Below are 17,917 nucleotides of genomic sequence, written 5' to 3' on the forward strand. Positions count from 1 at the left end.
AGTGGCTTTCGGTTCATTTTTGTGACGCGCAGTTCCCGGAGACATGCAGAGACGACAGATAAACTTTTGAATAAAAGTTTGAATATGAATACAAGTTTACAGTTTTGAACGATGTAGGCTACTCTACTCTGATCTGTATGACTAAAAAACTACGGAGTAGCCTAACTGGCCTAAGTTATTTTATCTGTCTGTTATGAGAAAAATAAATCCAAATGAACGCGCAGCCGCGTCTGCCGAACACGAATTCAACATGCCAGAATAAAACCCGACTTTAGAACAATGGATAGCGCCACTCGGTGTGGTGTGCCAAAATACTTAATTAAAAACTTCAATATTTCATTCAAAATAATCTCAAAACGCTTTGTGACATTTTGAAAGCCGTGCATGCATTAAGGCACTGGAACCATGAACTGAAACTGGTTCTGATTTTATTGTTTGTCGTTTAAACGTGCCTGTTGCATATCTTTATTTTATATATTTTAAATGGTCTATTGGTGAAGTAATTTATAGCATTGGTTACTGTGGAGGGAGGGGGGATTAAAATAATTCAGCAGAAGCAGGGATGTTTAGAGTTTAGACCAGAAGGAAATCCCCGTCCCCCCTGGCAAATCGCACCTTATTAAAACCATGTTTTACAAACTCTATATGAACCAAAAAAAGGCTATCCTGTATAAAAAAAATGTTTTGTTTGTTTGATTGTCTGCATTAATAATAGGCTATGACATGCATTAATAGGCTAATATAAAATGTACAATAATCTTTGTTTGTACGGGATTCGAAGCCGTGTCATCCATATGACCGATACGTAAGTTCTAACACTCGGCCATGAATTTTCTCATTTAGAAATGCCCGGTTTATCCAATCTGTTCCAGAGAAGCGCTCATCATTCGTCTCATTCCTCAGTTGAGTAGTAAACAAATAATCAGCTTCTTTGCACCTAATTTATTTTTGTTCCTTATTTTTGTTATTATTATTATTTTATCACGCTGCTCCCAACGGGCAATAGGCTTATGTCGCCCACCGACGTCTAGGTTACAATATGAAATAAAGGCTAGCCTATATTGTTCTCGTCTCTATTTTAAAATTATGATTCTATTTTTCTGTCCTAAACAATGTTCTATAGTAGCCTATTTCATCTGTTAATTGACATTAACCCCGCTTACATTTCAAAATACGGCAATAGCGGCTGTTTTGCACAATGTCCCTCTGCGCCACCTGGCGGTCATTTCGCGAATGACTTTGAAATGCGACTGGATTATTTTTACCGCGGTAGTTTCGCCGCGGTGCCTGTCGCGGCGGTAATAGGCATTCTGGTTGAGTACCATCTGTATATGATAACTGGTAATTGTATATACATGGTTATGATACATGGTATGTTACACATTATCCGTATCGCTCAAAGGCAACTAAAGTCTTGAGGTTTCAAGTACCTTTGCAACATCAAATGCTATAGTGTAACATAGTGGGAGATAATGTTATGTTCATGCACTACAAGTCCATGAATAGGGTCAGTTAACACCCACCGCAATGGCTATGGCGTGGATAGCCTGGTACAAAGATGTTTCTGAATGCTTTCTGAAAGCATTCACAAGATTATAGGGGCAATGGCTTTTTTCATGAGGATATATCATCAGACGTATAATGCGACCCAGTAAACCAGCAGAGGTTTATAGATAAATCAAAGATCACCAGCGCAAAACACTAGTACGACACAAAGATCTATTACTAATCGGCAAATGACTGTCATTTTTGCATCTTGACAAGCTCTTCTGAGAACTCAGAGATTATCTGGTAACATTGAAAGGGCTTAAACCATAAGACTGCTCACTTTGCATGCATGTATATATTTGTGTGTGTGTTTGACTAGAAGCTTATTCATCCGTTTCAACTCAAGAAGATTTTCTTATTCTGCAAAAACAGGTACAGTGGCTAAGGTCTGTGACCTTAAAACCTGTAATTTTGCAACCTGAACATCTTTACCATGCAAATGTAAACGATATTGGATGCAATGCGACCCCACAGACAGCCTTACATGTTCTTGACAGCGATGGCATCCTCTATGTTGCCACTGGCCAGGAGGGCTTTGATGAGGTTATCATATGTAGCAGGGCCGAGCACCATGCCCCTGCTATCTGCTTCCTTCAGGATGCCGAAGGCCTCTGAGGATCAGAAACAAGAGTACACATGAGATACTCGACAACATTAGATCACTACAGATAATACTGCATTTGAGCATCCTTTAAAACAACATTGTTTCATTCCCAAAAAATTAATTGATTGGTCACACTAATTTTTACTGTACTGTAAAGCTGCTTTGTAGCAGTTTGTATAGTCTAAATCACTATAAATAAACCTGACTTGCCAATTCCTTTTTACCAGAATTAAACGAGCAATTGCGATTTTCGAATAATAAAGTCAGAATTGGGAGAGATCAACACACAATTCTGAGAAATAAATTCACGACTGTGAGAAGAAATATGAAACAAGAAATTGTGAGGAATAAACTAGCATTTGATAGTTCTAAAGTAATAATGTCAGAATTGTGAGCGGACTTTCTCACGATTGTGAGTTTCTCACAATTCTGACTTCATAACTCACAATTTGCGAGTTTAGATCTTGCAATTCTGATTATTTACCAGAATTGCAACTTTATTTCTGAGAATTGACTTAATAGAACATTTTAATATCATGCAAAAGTTAATTTCAGCAATTCAACTTAAAAGGTGAAGCTAATATATTATATAGACTAATTACCTGCAAAGTGAGATATTTCAAGCCTTTATTTGTTGTAATTTGGGGTATTCATAAAGCCATCAAAATTATAATATTGTGAAAAGGTTAAAAGACTAGAATTGCTATCAAAATAAACCGCTTTGTAAACAATATAAATAATTATTTATATTTTAGTCATTTAGGGCAAAGCAAAAACACATTTTGGAAGATGGTTTTATAATGTACTCACTCATTTAAATAGTTAATTTCGAACCAAAAAGTTACATAGTGTAGCTTTAAAAAACAAACCTTGAGCCTGGCCCTTCTTGCAAAGAGACAGGAGTTTGAGTTTGAAGTCCTCAACCGTGGCCTCTTTAGAGGATGTAGTAACCCTTTCACGAGGAGAAGACGCATTTCTAGATTCTTGCTCTAACATCTCAGGCTGACTTTTGACCTCCTCAAACCACACCTACACACAAAACAGCCACATCAATACACCATAATGCTTCCTTTAACTCAGGATAATAATTCAATTTTAACTAATGCAAAATTTCCACCCCCTAAACTGATTATAATGGAAACATGATAATAACAGCTGCTTTTGTTTCAGGACACAGACTTTACATTGGACATTGAGTGTTCTTTTACCTCAGGAACCTCAAAGGGCACCTCCTGGTTATTGTTTTTGAGGATCTCAGCAAGCAAACGCAATGTTCTCTCTCTTGGAGCCAAATTCTCCTCTTGCATTTTCATCCAGGTCGCCTCAGCCGTACGCCAGTTATTGGTCTCCTCTGACATGAGAAAAGAAAACAGTCTCGTAACGCTCATCCACTGTTTGGAATCTCAGGTCCAACACACAATACTCACTGCAGAGGCGCAGCAAATAGTGGTACATGTCATCTCGGTCACACTCAAACAGCTTGATAGTCATGTCCACCATGTTCTCAAGGGGCTCCATCTGGGGAAGAAAGATTCACACAGTGATACACACTATTAATCTATAGCAACTCAGTTTCTCAAGAGAGAACAGCAGGGAAACACTGACCTGTTGGGCTGCGATACATTTCTCTGCAAACCACTGCAGACGGGTCACTCGGGCCCTTAGACCTGGAGTCTGCACATGGTAAAGAAAATGTACGAGATGTCATATTAAACAAATCGCAACCCACAAACACGGCACTAATTATAAAAAATAAATAAAATAAAAAACAGGGGTGGCACTGACCGAATATAGATCTAGAAGTACAACATGATTAGGTCTACCATAATCACTAAATCATGATACTCTCGCCCACCCACAGTAAATGAGATTTTTCACACACAGACGTAAAACCACACATACACAGTTGTCTAAATTCCAATTGTATCTCCTTTTGGAGGATATTGTACCAGCAGCATCCAAACGGAATTACTCTCCTACAAATCAGCCTCCAGGCTAAGTTCAAAATCTCTCCAGCCTTCCTCAAGCCTAATCTGCTTAGCAAATAAGACCAAAATTAAACCGCTACACAGTCGTAGTCTTTTTCTTTTTCTTTGTAGGAGCAGCCCCTGGGCCTGATGCATAAAGCCCGTGGGGCAAATCTTCCCTTAAGTAAATCCAGGATGATGAGCACCCCCACCCCTCCAATCTCCCTATATAAGAGAGCAAATCAACACACACTCACATCAATTTGACCCATGCACGCACGCACACACTTTCTCTCTCTCTCACTGCACAGCCAATACCCAAAAGAACATCTAGGTCAGATGATTAAGAAAATCTGGAGTCTGGAGCAATATAAACTCAGTGACATGTAAAGACATACAGTGACAGATAAGGTACTGAAGTGAAAAATATTATTTACACCGCACAGGCGCAAAATATCACTCTAAAATTTGAGAAAAGGAAATAAAATGGATGATTCTGCTGGTTATGTATTCGTTCTCTATCAAGATTTTAGCCATATTTAGTTCATATAAAAATAATTAGCAAATACAGCAAGCTACTAATCTGCTTAAACAGTTGTAGTTAAGTAAGACAATGATCATTTTCTACATCCTGTAGTCAGAACAAATATTCAGATAGCAATTAGGCGGTTTCTATGCAAAGGGTATAAAATAGGACGCAAATAGAGCAGCTCCGGTGGAGAACTGTGTCTGGATGTAAAACATTCAAATGACACAGCTCATAACTCAGTCACTGTAAGATACCGAAAAAACGCAAGAAAATCCACAACACATAATAGACACGAGTTTGTGCAGTGTAGAGCGGCTCACTCAAACTTCTGTATGATGTGACACTAGTTGTCCAGTCCGGTTCCAATCACACAGCGCAGGTTTTCAGAGAATGCGGTTGTGAGGCCTGAAAATGTATGCATGCGAGTTCAGTTATAGAATGTGTTGTCACTCCTGTAAATAACTGAACTATATGTCAACACAAGCGAATTAAAGACAACTGATTTCTGCTGCTGTGTGAAAATTTCTTAAAAATCGGCCTTGAGGAAAAAACTATGCCAAATTTCACAATTACAGAATTTCATAATTATGAAAGTTTGAGGAGTAGTTGCAACCTCGTTATCAAAATTTAGGATATACAGTGTGTCTACAAGCAGTTTAAACCCATCCTAGCCATAAACTCTGATGAACTGTTAAGTCTTTTCAACAACAAAAAAGAAAAAAAGTTAAGGGGCACCAAAGTGTATCATTTATGGCCTTCACAAAGTTACAGTAAACAAAAACCCCCCATTTATTCAGACCTTTGGTCAAAAACACCTATCACACTGAAGATGTCATCATTCTCTCAAACACAGGTCACACACTCAGAAACACTCACACACAGTGTGACAACCATTTTAATTACACCAAAACCTTAACCAGCATTTCACTTAATTACCATCATTATTAATAATCTGACAATTATAGACAGCACAATCTCCTGACCAGCACTCCATCACTGCACTTAAAGTTTCTATTAGAGAGTGGAGTAGAGCTCTGTGTCTGCTAATGCTACTTAGATATCAGTGTTTTTAATTAGCCAGCTCTGGATAGAAGAGAGGCCATGTGGAAAACGCTCCACAGAACGAGAGGGGCTTTTGACCTGTCAAGCACAAGGATGCTCGACGAGCCACCATTAAACACTAACTTTTAGAGTTTATAGTGGGGGACCTTCAGAGGTAGAAAACTATTGTAGCTAGCAGGTGTAGAAATATATCACTGAGGGATTTGTTTTCAAATGACTGATGGCAAATATCTAGAACGGGTCTACTCAACACTGATCAAATGCCCGTAAATCAGTCCGACTTTTACGGTAGTTTAAATGATTTACAACTACAATTATTTTATTTTTTTACTAAAATCAAAACTCCAAATGTTCCAAATGGACACAATGAAGAGCTTATATTGTGCACTGCCACAAATTAACTTACATTTAATACATTTCCAACAGTGCCTAATAGTTTTATAGTAAAATACTGCATGAAGTGGTACAATAGGAAGCCAATCAGAACAAACTGCTTAAACAAAAATGTAGATATGCATGGAAAAGATGGTTCTAGATCAATGTCAATATGACAAAATACCAATGTTGTAATAGTACGGTTGTTATAGTGTTGTTAAACTATTTTTATATATATATATATATATATATATATATATATATATATATATATATATATATATATATATATATATATAAATAAACATTCACCAAGACAACATATCAGTTCAGTTAACAACATGAAAAAACATTTAAGTGCTAATTAAATTAGGTGCAAATTATTACAATTTAAATATTCAAGCATTTTTGTGTGTATTAGTTCAAAAAAAGAGACGAGGACTATCTAAACTGTGCCTTGTAGGAGTCATGGAACATGAATGATTTGAACCTCATTTGACATCAGCCTAAGATGATGTAAGAGCAGTATTGGATTAGTATGTTTCCGAGAAAAAAAAAGAAAAAGAAAAAAAAAGCAAATGCTTTAAGAGGGATTTGAACTTGCATCCCAAATTAACCTCTCAAAACAATGAAAGTCAAAGCTGCTTGAGATCGCTGTATCCTGAGGTGACCATCGATAGCTTATCGGCTAAAGTAATGTCCCAGAGGAATTGCTATGATCCGGTGTATATATGAAAAATGGAGCCAAATGGCATGCTCCAGATTTGCAGAAACTCTGGGAATTGTCTGGAGAAGGGATATTTTCTTGGTTAAAAGCCCTTGACTGATGGATCCGTAAAATCCAAGCTCAGGCTTATTTTACATCCATACAGACAATGATACAACAGAATTAGCACAGATGAGAGAGAAAAGGATAAAGAAAATGCTGCATAAGTTTAGAAAAAAATGAAAAGACACTGAAACGTAAAAACCTCAGACAGAGTATGCATGATAAACCAATAGGAAGTGGCTTGACTAGTCCTGACATTCCGCCACAATCCCACATGGCAGCGCTGAGGGGAGTTGAATGGCGTTGTATTAGAGCGCTTGGCTAATTGAACATCTAAATGGCTTTGTCAGAGCGGTTTCACAGTAGAAGTGAAGACTCCCGAGACGCTGTCTTCTGGAAGAACAAGACGGAACACAGCCTAAAGATGTCCCCCAAGACCCATCCTGGACGGAGCGCTCAAAACACGTCAAGCGTCTCAAAATCGGTTACGTCTCGAATAGAGCATTCGCTGAAATGCTTGACTTGAGAACAGAGATGCTCAGTCTCTCCAGACAATTAAAGGCATCTACACATGCTGAAAACTTCACAGTACTGAGACAGGATGAGAAGTTTTGCTGCCAGTTGTACTTTTTTTTTCTTTTCTTTTTTTTTCTTTTTTTAAGTTTTGAGCCAATACTCTTCTCACTCAACAAAGCTAATTTTGTCTCATTCAAAAAAGTTGAACTTCTCATTCAACAAAGGACAGTGTGTGAGAGCTATAGCTTACTTTCTCCCCCATATGTACAAAGATTTTGCCTTTCAATTTGAAAAACCTTTCTAAAGTTACAGCAAGGTGAAATTATCTAGGCACTGGAAATAGTTGTTAATAGAAGTTCTGATGGCAAGAATGACTATGGTAGTCTTGGTAGTTCCAGCATTTTCTTGCTATTATTGTAAAATGTGTCAATTACCTGAACATATATGTGAATATGAACATAAATCACATATATTACATTATATATTTAAAAACAAATACATATTTTGTTAGATGTGATTGATTTGACAGCACTAAAAACTATACATTTAAAGCACAGAAATATAAAATGAATAACCAAATATAAAATTATAAATTTAAAACGAATTAATTGAATTGATAAAAATGTTGATTTTCTTTAATTAGTATAAAGGAGGCATCTCAGTTTTGCTCAACTTTGTTAACTTTTGTCATCATTTTCTGCTTTCAAATGAGAATGGTTTTATAATGCCAAAGCCTAGTAATGACAATGAATGATAATAAAAGGAATTGGCATGAGTGCATAGATTCAATAAAGTGACAAACAATAAAAATCACAAAACATCCCAGTTAGCGGTTTAAAAATTGAGTGGTCTTTGTAGTCGTCATTTTCTCCTTCACACTCACAAACTCAAATCCTCTGAAAAAAACATTGTACCTATTGTCTTGCATGAATGGCATTAGTGTGGCTTTGAAGCCAATCTAATTTAAAAGTGGAAATATCAGTGTGGCAGTAATTAAAGCTGTTAAATAGCTGAGTGGTTTGAACACAATAACAGTAGTCCCACCTCGATGATTTTGTGTGCCTCCTTCTTGCGGCCCGTTTGCAGGAACGCAAAGAAAAGGTCGTAGAGCATCATCATCTCACCCCGCTCCTGACTCAAAAACTCCATGACTGTTAAACGAAAGAGAGAGACGGGAAGGTGAAGAAACATTTGCGTACTTTCTTTAAAGCTAATCCATCGACCTTAAGCATAGTAAATGTCTTAAAAAGAGTGCTTTCAGCAGTCCAGCCTTTCATTTAATCACACTTCAACAGTCAGATGTAAATGTGTGTAAAAAATAGAAGCTTCCTACACTCAGTGCATGTGAATTACAAGTGAAGTGCAGTGTATGTTTGTGCATCTAGTCTAGGTGTTCGGATTCCTTTTGAACATGCGTAGACAGTTATGGCTAAAAACACTGGAACTGTAGATTTAAGTTTAGATTTATTATTGGGTAGTGCAGCTTTGTAAAATATTCTAAAAATAACTACCATTCCTATAGATACTTTCCTACATCTCTCTATTGAGAGTATTGCTTGAATGCAGTCAGATTGAACAGATACCTTGTTAAAATTGGCCATTTGAGATCTCTCCATAGGCACTCAATGACATACAGATCTGGACTCATTGCTTGCCACTTCAGAATAGTCCAGAGAAGAGACAGCAACACAAAGAGGCTGAACTCGTGCAGGTATATGTACGTTTACGACTATGAATGAGTTTGCCATGGCACATGCAGAGTGCTGGGTCATTGGGGCCGTAAAGTGGCCCTCCACCGTAGAGGTCTCACTACCTTAACACTTCAAAACCCACTCACCCCCAACACAGAAAGCACTTAACCCCTCCACTAACCCTGACAAAGACAGAGACTATTGAAACCACCATCATCTAGGCAGTCCAACCTGCCCTTTAGTGGGTGGCCCTCTTGAAAAACACAGAACACACACTTTCTACATATGACCATCTGAACAGACAGCAGTCACACACAGACACACTACTTGTGAGTAGCAAGTGACAGAGCGGTAATTAATGGGATGTGTGTGTCAGTGGGTGTTACACACCTTTCTGTAATAGTGCGGCATCTCCTTTTTCCACCAGGCTGCAGACGAGGTCGTGGATTTTGGGCATCTGGTTGTATTGATTATGACACTCCCAGACGGCATCGAACGCACCCGCAATGTCCCCACTGCAGAAGAACATGAATATTATACCAAAACAGCACTAAGCATGAGCCAGTATAAAATCTTGTTTATTGCTTTTCTCATGGTATTGTATTTCATTACAAGAAAAGTGAAGCTGTTCATTAAACTGACGCATTAAAATGGGTCTTAATGACAAGTTTTAGTTACTTTTTGTAGAAGCAATAACTGCACACTTCAGCCTTTCATTTTTCTGTGTTATACTTTGCCTCTATAAAACTTTCCACTAACTTTTCTTTTGATTCATTGCATTGATTACTTTTGTAAACTATTTTTATGATCACAAAGGAATTTTGATTTAATGAAGTTTGGGTAACACTTTACAATAAGGTCTCATTTGTTCAAATTAGTTAATGTATTACCGTAACTAACAATGAGCAATATATTTGCTACAGCATTTATTAATCGTTGTTAATGTTAGTTAATACAAATAGCTGTTCATTGTTTGTTCATGTTAATTCACAGTGAACTTTTAAAATGAAAAGATCACAAACTAGAAAGAAAGAAAGAAACAATACACACAAATAAAAAAAAACTAAATAAACATTTAAAAACAAATAGAGTTGAATGCTCACTATAATCACAAACATTTAAAAGAAACAGCACTGGGTCAAACTATTGTGTTGTTCTTAATGAAATTGCAGATACTTTTTTAAACATTAAATTTAATTAACTTAATTAAGAAACTAAATGAACATTTAAATATAGAAAAATAAACTTTATATAAAAATATATTTTTTAATGAATATTTGATGGCCATCCGCAACAAAGGTCTTAATCTTCTTGTAACTTATTGTGTCTCCCGCCTTTCTCTACAGCCCCTACTGCCCTCACCCCCAACCGGGACGCTTGGCAGAATAGGGCAACAAAATTAGATCTGCTCTCTCCCCTATCTCACATCATCTTCCCTCTCTTCCACCCAATCTCTACCCCTTTCTAACAAAGAGCTCAGTGCCAGGGCTGACAGAGGCCTGACAGAGGAATAAAGCAAAGGAATAGACGAGAAAAACACCACTCCAATCACTCTATTGTGACTGCTGTGGCAGCCATCGAGTGATTGGGTAATTACCACGCCAATCACACAGAGGTCAAAGCAGAGAGGGCACCGGCAGGAGGGGCGGGTGTGGTGGGGAAGTGAACCGGTGGGGTTTTAACAGGTGTAATTTCAGTAGTGTTTTCAACCCCGGAGATTATACAGTCAGGGAAGGAATATGTGCTTTAGAGAGAGATGACCTTGGAAGGTGGGTTGAATGGAAGCAGGAGAGGGGGCGCATGAGGGAGATGGACAAAAAACAGGGCAGTGATTGAGCCGGAACGTGACGCCAGCTCTTAGGCAATCGCACTTAATTGGAATGAAGAGCGACAATATTATTCATCAAGCGGGAGTCAAGAGCCAATTCGAACACACGCTGGATGATTGCGTAATGCACTTGAGCAAGAGAGAGAGAGAGCGAGAGAGAGAGAGATTTGGACAGTGTTTCATTTGTGAGAAACAGAGCTATCTGTCAGTCAATGCTGTAATTCAAAATTTCAGATTTGTTTTGCAATTTGTTTGTCCCAAATTACTGATTGCGAATCACAAGCCTGTTACCTCATTTCTTATTCAATGCAAAATAAATAAGAGCCCCAAAAAGTAAGATAAAAATGTATGAAAGCTAGAGGGTTTCTCAGATCAAACTTGCAAAAATGATAATATATCTATTGTTATAATTTGAAAAACTGTTAAATGTTTTGCTTCAAAATAATGTGTTTCTGCATCCCTTCATTATACACACCACTTGATTTGATATTTTGTTGTATAATAAGACATTCATAAAGTGTTGCTTTTGAGGACACTGCATGTGTATGGGATAACCCACGGCTAGCTGTACATTAAACGAATTTAATGCATGGCATGGAGGCGAAGAACCAAGCAGAGTGCATTCAAATCGTTTAAATGTACAGCTAGATGTGGATTATCCCGCTTAAACCATGGTCATTTACCAGCTTTGATAACTTAAAGCTTCTATTTATGTTTGTAGGGCAATATTTGAAAGGAATGGTAAAAATGGCAGCTATTTTTGTTATTTAGGGAGAGGGGGGGGGGGGGGGGGGGGTTAGGGGTTGGCGCGTGGGTTCTCTCTGAACTGTGAGTTTAATTACTTCAAAAAACCCTTGTTGCCGAGAATAATGATGTCGCGATTCAGTAACGCAGCTATTTTATGAATAAAAGTCGTGGGCAGCGTTGATAGGTATCTGTGCTCCTGAATGTTTCTATGTGCAAGTGGTGTTGTCTGTGCGTCAATGAAAGCAGCGCAATATAGAACGGTGCACCGTCCAGCCAAATCATGGTATAGAAACCCACATTGACTTGCTGACTGAACATTATCCTGTGTACAACATGTCTATTTATCAAATAAATAAGTTGAAATAACTTTATAATCAAATGTTTTTTTCTCTCGCATTATGCAGTACAGTTTTTCAGTCATTACACAAATATAATTGACCACAGTATTTACCAATCTGAATCTAACTGTAATGTACCAATATTTTTTTTTATAAAGAACACAATTTTTTGGATATCTTTTTATCACTTTATTATCTGTCAATGTTTACAGAGTTGATTATAAATGGTTGCTACACCAGAGAAAAGACATGCATATCAAAAATGTCTAAACTCAACAGAACTTCTAAATGGTTCTGTTTACAACGAGGCCTGATGGAAGCAGAAATTCCTTACACTACATTTACTTACAATGCCACTTGAATATGATGTGACACAGATGTTACGCATTCGCTCCCAGCTCCGCAATGCCTAGCCGTCATAAAACCAGAAGACTTCTTCACAATTCCCATCAATATGAGATGAGTCGCCCACAACGGCAATTACCCCACCCCCTCCCTCAAAACCCAGCCCCCCTTCTCCATCCTCGCCTAACTAAGCCCCCCCAAAAAAAGAATTAACCATGTTGAAGGCTTCATAATTTCCCCGGATACAATTTAGCTGTCAGTGGCGCTCAGGCTTACTGCAACATGTTCCTCTTAATGTCACTAACTTTGCATGTCAAGCACTTTCCAGCCAATTAAGTTGAAGGAGAATAAAAAAGCGAATGCGAGTGCTTTGCGCGAGGAACCTGAAGGATTAGACAAGAAAGCTAATTTCATCCACCCCTCTTCTGAACCTCCTCTTCTTGTGACACTCTCCCTACATCCCTGACTCCCATCTCTTTTGTTACCGAGATTGGCACCCATGTTAATCACCCTTTCCACTTTCAAAAGAGAACGACTGCTTTTTTATTTCTTTTTTCCTTTACATTGAAGCGTGCGTGCGGTATTAGGGAGGGTTAATGCTCCGTGTTTAGACTCGAATACACTGATCAAACAAAACGAACAGGATACGGCAATGATTTCTGAAAGTAAACGGTCCCGATTTAAACTTTCCAAAAACTGTCCTTCCTCAATATATATATGCAAGTGACGTAGTTTATGACAAACGTCTGGTAGCCTTCGACATCCTCTCCCTCTTTTTAGAGTTCCTGTCCCTCAAAGACATGCCTTCCACAAAAACAAAAAGTTCTGGCAATTCCCTTTGTTAGGCTCATTAGAGATGGAGGATACGGATTGGGAGCGGCGGCTGCTGTTGTCGTGGAGACGGGCTGACGGCTGTCAGAGTTAATCCCATAGAGAAGTGTTCATTAAGTCATTACAGTTGACATGCTGACGAGACACTGACACACACCGCTTTGTCCTCTTTAGCGCAGCCCAGACCAAAGAGGAGACAGAGACGAGTGGAGATGGATGACGGCAGAACGGAGAGAACATTCTGGAGCATTCTATCCTTCTGGAGATCATAAGAGTCGTCTAGAGCAGGGGTGTCTGTCATTTTAGGTCGAAGGCCCGATTGGACAAAACGTCATCTTATGCAAGTTGATTTTTGTTGTTGCTGTATTCATGATGTGTATACGTAACAATGTTCTGAAGCTAATTAAGTCCTGATTCAATTTCATCCTGCTTTACTCACCAATATTTGGATGAAACATCCAATATTATTTACCAATGACCTTTGACTACATCGAAGCACAAAATAAGCGAATACTAATCAAACAATATTGACCAAAAAAAATTATAATTACAGAGTTGGGGGTGTTTTATATATATATATATATATCACTATGCATTAAAGATTTGTTTTCATGCCAAACTCCACCACTAAAGTAGTATCAATATTCCTTTATCTAATAATCATGTTTATCGCCAAGAAGTATTTTAAATATAATAAATGCGATCTGTTGTTGTCACTGTTAAAACTAAAATTTAACTAAAACCAATACAAATTGATTTTGGTAACTAAAACCTAAACGTAAACTAAAATTAGAAATGTGCACACACACCTCAGAACTCCATCACACGCCCTTTGCATGTTTATTGTATATGTTAGCTAACTTCACAGCGTTTTAGGCCACCAATGTGTGCAGAATAACATTATTCCACGGTTAAATCCATTCTGCAGAATTCAACCATTTTTCCCGGTTCACAAGGATGAATAAGTGTAATTTCCTAGGAATAAGCATCATTCTTCGTCACCAACCAAAATATTCATAGTAGTTTGTTTAACTATGACATTAAATATGACTACAGCATATTGTACAATATCATAGACAAATCAGACAGGTACTACATAGTTCCCCATGAAGGCCGATACCAAACAGGCCTGGTTCCTGCGAGCTCTGAGACTGCTCTCCTCCACTGGGATGTGTGGCTGCCAGTCATAGCGTGAGAGTGTGTGTGTGAGAGACGTGAACGTTCACGGTTTATCAGAGTCTCTGCTGAGAGTCGCTCTGATCTCTCCGTATCTGCTCCTTAATGAACCTGAGCTAAATTGGAAACCTTATCGCACACAAGGCAGCAATTAAAGCTTGCACGTGCCAGTGTGGTTGTGGCACTCAAGTGACAGAAAAACAAACAGTCTCTGAGGGTATGTGTGTGTTGACTATAGAGCTATCAGTGAAGGTGTATTGCCAACCTCAGTATCCCACAGTGGGGAGGGGGAAAGGCACTTACGCAGTGCACCGCATGGCCCAGGAAAATCCAGTAATTAGCACAGGGTGCATAATTAACATGCAAATTAGTTGATCTGCTTAAAAGCTGCTCTTACAAATAGACCTGAACGAATGGGGGGGCGGAACAGAGGGGCCCAACTTGTGGAAGTTAATTCCTTTTCCCCTCATGCTGCATTTTGCTATAAGGTAATGACAGATTATATGAAATGAACAGTGAGACGACAAGCTTAGGGAGGAGTGGAACTCTGCCCTTTACAATCTAACATTGTTATTAATGTTTGTTTTCAGATTACATTCATGTTGTTTCCAAACTCACTACTTGGAGAGGTCATAGCATAATTGTTTGGACTGAGATCCTCTTATAATTTTAGTCAAGGTTCCTTGCAACAAAAACAGTCAGAATTTAGTTATACATGATCACTTTCCACCCTCTGCCTGGAGTTTTTTTTTTTTTTTTTTTTCCAGATGACTTCCGAGTTAGACATCTTTGAATGTGAAATGAATTACAGAATGTTTACAGGTTGTGGTTTTGCTGTTGGGTCCAGAAGTTTGTGCAGCCCAATTTTTCGATAACATTCTGAATGAATTGAAGTCTGAATTACATTTGGACAGGTTCACAAAACAATCTGCACTGAAATGTGCTGCAAAAACTGTTAAGGTTAAACTTAACCTTCCCAAAGGTTTCAGAATCTGCATATACCTTTTGCATTCCCAGATCAGTTATGACCCAGTGCAATTTAAGCTTATAAAACAATTGAATCATTTTCAATTAAAACCATATTGCATCCGATTAATAATTTAAGCAACTTGTGAATGTGCAAAGATGTTAAAAAAAAATTAAAGTTACCATGTTATTACAACATTAACAGTCATATTATACTTTGGAAATGTGTTAAGGCTGTCATTTTTGTAAAAAAAGAAAAAAAAGAAAAGTGTTTCACTTTATTTTGTGGTGTCCTTGTTACAGTGTGATTGATTACACAAATACAGAGTACCGGGGTAATATAAAAGTGTTTTTTTTTTTCGCACAAAAAAATATTTTCGTCGCTTCATAATCTTAAAGGGACAATAAGTATCTTTTCAGGTATTTTATTATCTAAAATCAATATTTTTATTCATAAATGTCCTCAATGGTGTACAAATACCTCGGCCAATTATCTGACTTATCCTTCTAAATTAAGAATTTATTATCTTTATATACATGGGACGGGTAGGTCCACGGAGGCTTCCATGTAGTTCCGCCATCTTGCAAAACTATAATAGCAGAGAGGGACAAAAAGTACTAAGCCAACGCGTTTCCACAACGCGTTTTCGTTCAGAGCCAGCCGAAACCAGCAGAAACGCAGGTGCAGAGCATTGAGAGGGGCTTGAAACTGCACCGGCAAGTTTAAAAGTCTGGATTGCATTGTTATTATGGACCATACATATGCCAAGCCACAGGAGAAGAAAACCGTCGCCAAAAAAGTCAAAATAGAACGGAAAATGCGTGGGATTTCCCCCTTTCTGGTCAATGTATCCCTGCCTCTGCTTAATTATTTTGATCCCCGGTGGGGATAAATTTATCCTCCCCTCAAAGTGATCATAATGCTATTACATAGTGGCGAGACGGATCACAAAACTTATCACGGATCCGTGGTTTGATTAAAGTCAATTTTATTTTAAAATGATTACTCACTCACTCTTGAACGTCTGGCGCGAGTGATTTCAATGTAAAGACGCGTTTATGCGCGTCTAGAGGTGTTTAGTGCGCCGTGGTAGACGCGAGCCTCATTCTACTCCAGTTTGCGCGAATGAGGCGAATTGCTATCACAGATAATCTCTTTTCTATCATTTCATTGTAGCTCAGCATCGCAATGTAAAGTTAACGTTATTGCATGATCTCAGTTCATATGTGTGGGGAAAGATAAGCTATTAGAGTAAAAATATTGCGTTAGGCTACTTCAGTTAATAAGAAAAAAGATTTTATAATTCCTGCAAATGCAGTGTGATGAAGTTCATGTTCTCATGATTTATTTTTATGAATAAAAAGGTTTCAAAACATTCGAAGCAAAACAAACAAGTCGTTTGCAACTTCCGGTTCACGCAGACTTTAAGGTTAAACCACTGTAGTCACCATGGACTATTTGAACAATGTATTTACAACATTCCTGGGCCTTGAAAGTTGCAATGACGTTGCTGGTTCAGAAAAGTCATTTTTGGGTGAACTAACCCTTTAATTAACATGTACTTACTATAGGATTTGGCTTAGTTGCTTGTAATAATTTACGGTTATTACTATAAGTAGTACATAGTGTCACCACATGTATGTCTCTCTTTTGCTTCCAAACTGACCTAAATTCAAAAGCATGGTTAAACAGCAACGTTGTTAAAAAGAAATGTCAGGCATCCGGTTGCAATGCAGGGATCCTTCAGAAGGATGTGCAGATCAGTAGGTGCTACATAAGACAGGAACAGCACAACGTTTGGCAAGATACTAAGTATAGTGAGTTTACCAGCCTACCTCTCCAGATAGCAAGCAATAAGGGGTGCGCAGAGCTTATTGGATGGTTTGGCCAGGCCCAAGGTGAAGATGGTTTCCTGGAGGCGTCGAATTGTGTTGGAATCTCCTTTCATTGCAGCTGTGTTCATCGCAGCGATGAGCAAATTGAACGTGCCTTCCCTTAACGGCACATCTTTTTCCTTCATCTCCTTCAGCATTTCTATCGCCTCTATATGACACCGAGAGAGAGAGAGACAGAGAAAATATCAGACATTTTGACTAGTTAAACAACTCCCGACTTAAGCACATAACTGCTAGAAACTTCTACATGCAACTAGTGATATATGGTAAAGGTATGCAATCACTATTCTAGTGGCTACTTGGTACTCAGGGTGCAGTCTGATAAACTGCAAGTTCATACAAAGGTTTAACCGTCTCATTGACTGTTTCATAGACTTGTGGAGATTATTTGTATATCTTTACGCTTTGCAGTCCCCTGATGGGCTGGCGCCAGACGAGAGAGTGCGAAAGAGAGAGTGAGAGAGGGGAAGAGGTGATAAAAGCCCCCTTAGATAATTTCATGTGGGGAAAACAAACCGTTATTAAAACAACATTTTACACCCAGCGGGGATGCAAATGCTGCCGTATAATGCCAATTCGCCGCTAATTACTACTTGCATTTCTAAACGAGACTACAATTACAGAGGCCCCCACAATAGTAGGCTTTTTTTTTCACGGTTCCCTGCAAAAGCATGCCGGGAAATTATAGGTGTGCGGCGAGTGCCCGGCGTGAACTCGGCGGGCTCTGGT

The 17,917-nt window shown here is 38.4% G+C and overlaps 1 protein-coding gene across 1 annotated transcript in view; it reads right to left on the reverse strand.

Annotated features, from left to right (window-relative positions):
* The window catches only part of lrpprc (leucine-rich pentatricopeptide repeat containing), a 56,407-nt gene that overhangs the window by 14,528 nt on the left and 23,962 nt on the right, over positions 1–17,917 (reverse strand). The window contains exons 23-30 of the mRNA XM_079634283.1: positions 17,129–17,336; positions 9,452–9,576; positions 8,415–8,521; positions 3,758–3,826; positions 3,580–3,670; positions 3,361–3,503; positions 3,022–3,181; positions 2,033–2,159 (exon numbers count right to left, since the gene is read on the reverse strand). Coding sequence (XP_079490409.1) covers positions 2,033–2,159; positions 3,022–3,181; positions 3,361–3,503; positions 3,580–3,670; positions 3,758–3,826; positions 8,415–8,521; positions 9,452–9,576; positions 17,129–17,336 — 1,030 coding nt within the window. The remainder of the gene's footprint in view (positions 1–2,032; positions 2,160–3,021; positions 3,182–3,360; positions 3,504–3,579; positions 3,671–3,757; positions 3,827–8,414; positions 8,522–9,451; positions 9,577–17,128; positions 17,337–17,917) is intronic.

Source organism: Phoxinus phoxinus (genome assembly GCF_949152265.1).
Source record: "Phoxinus phoxinus genome assembly, chromosome: 14".
NCBI lineage: Eukaryota > Metazoa > Chordata > Actinopteri > Cypriniformes > Leuciscidae > Phoxinus > Phoxinus phoxinus.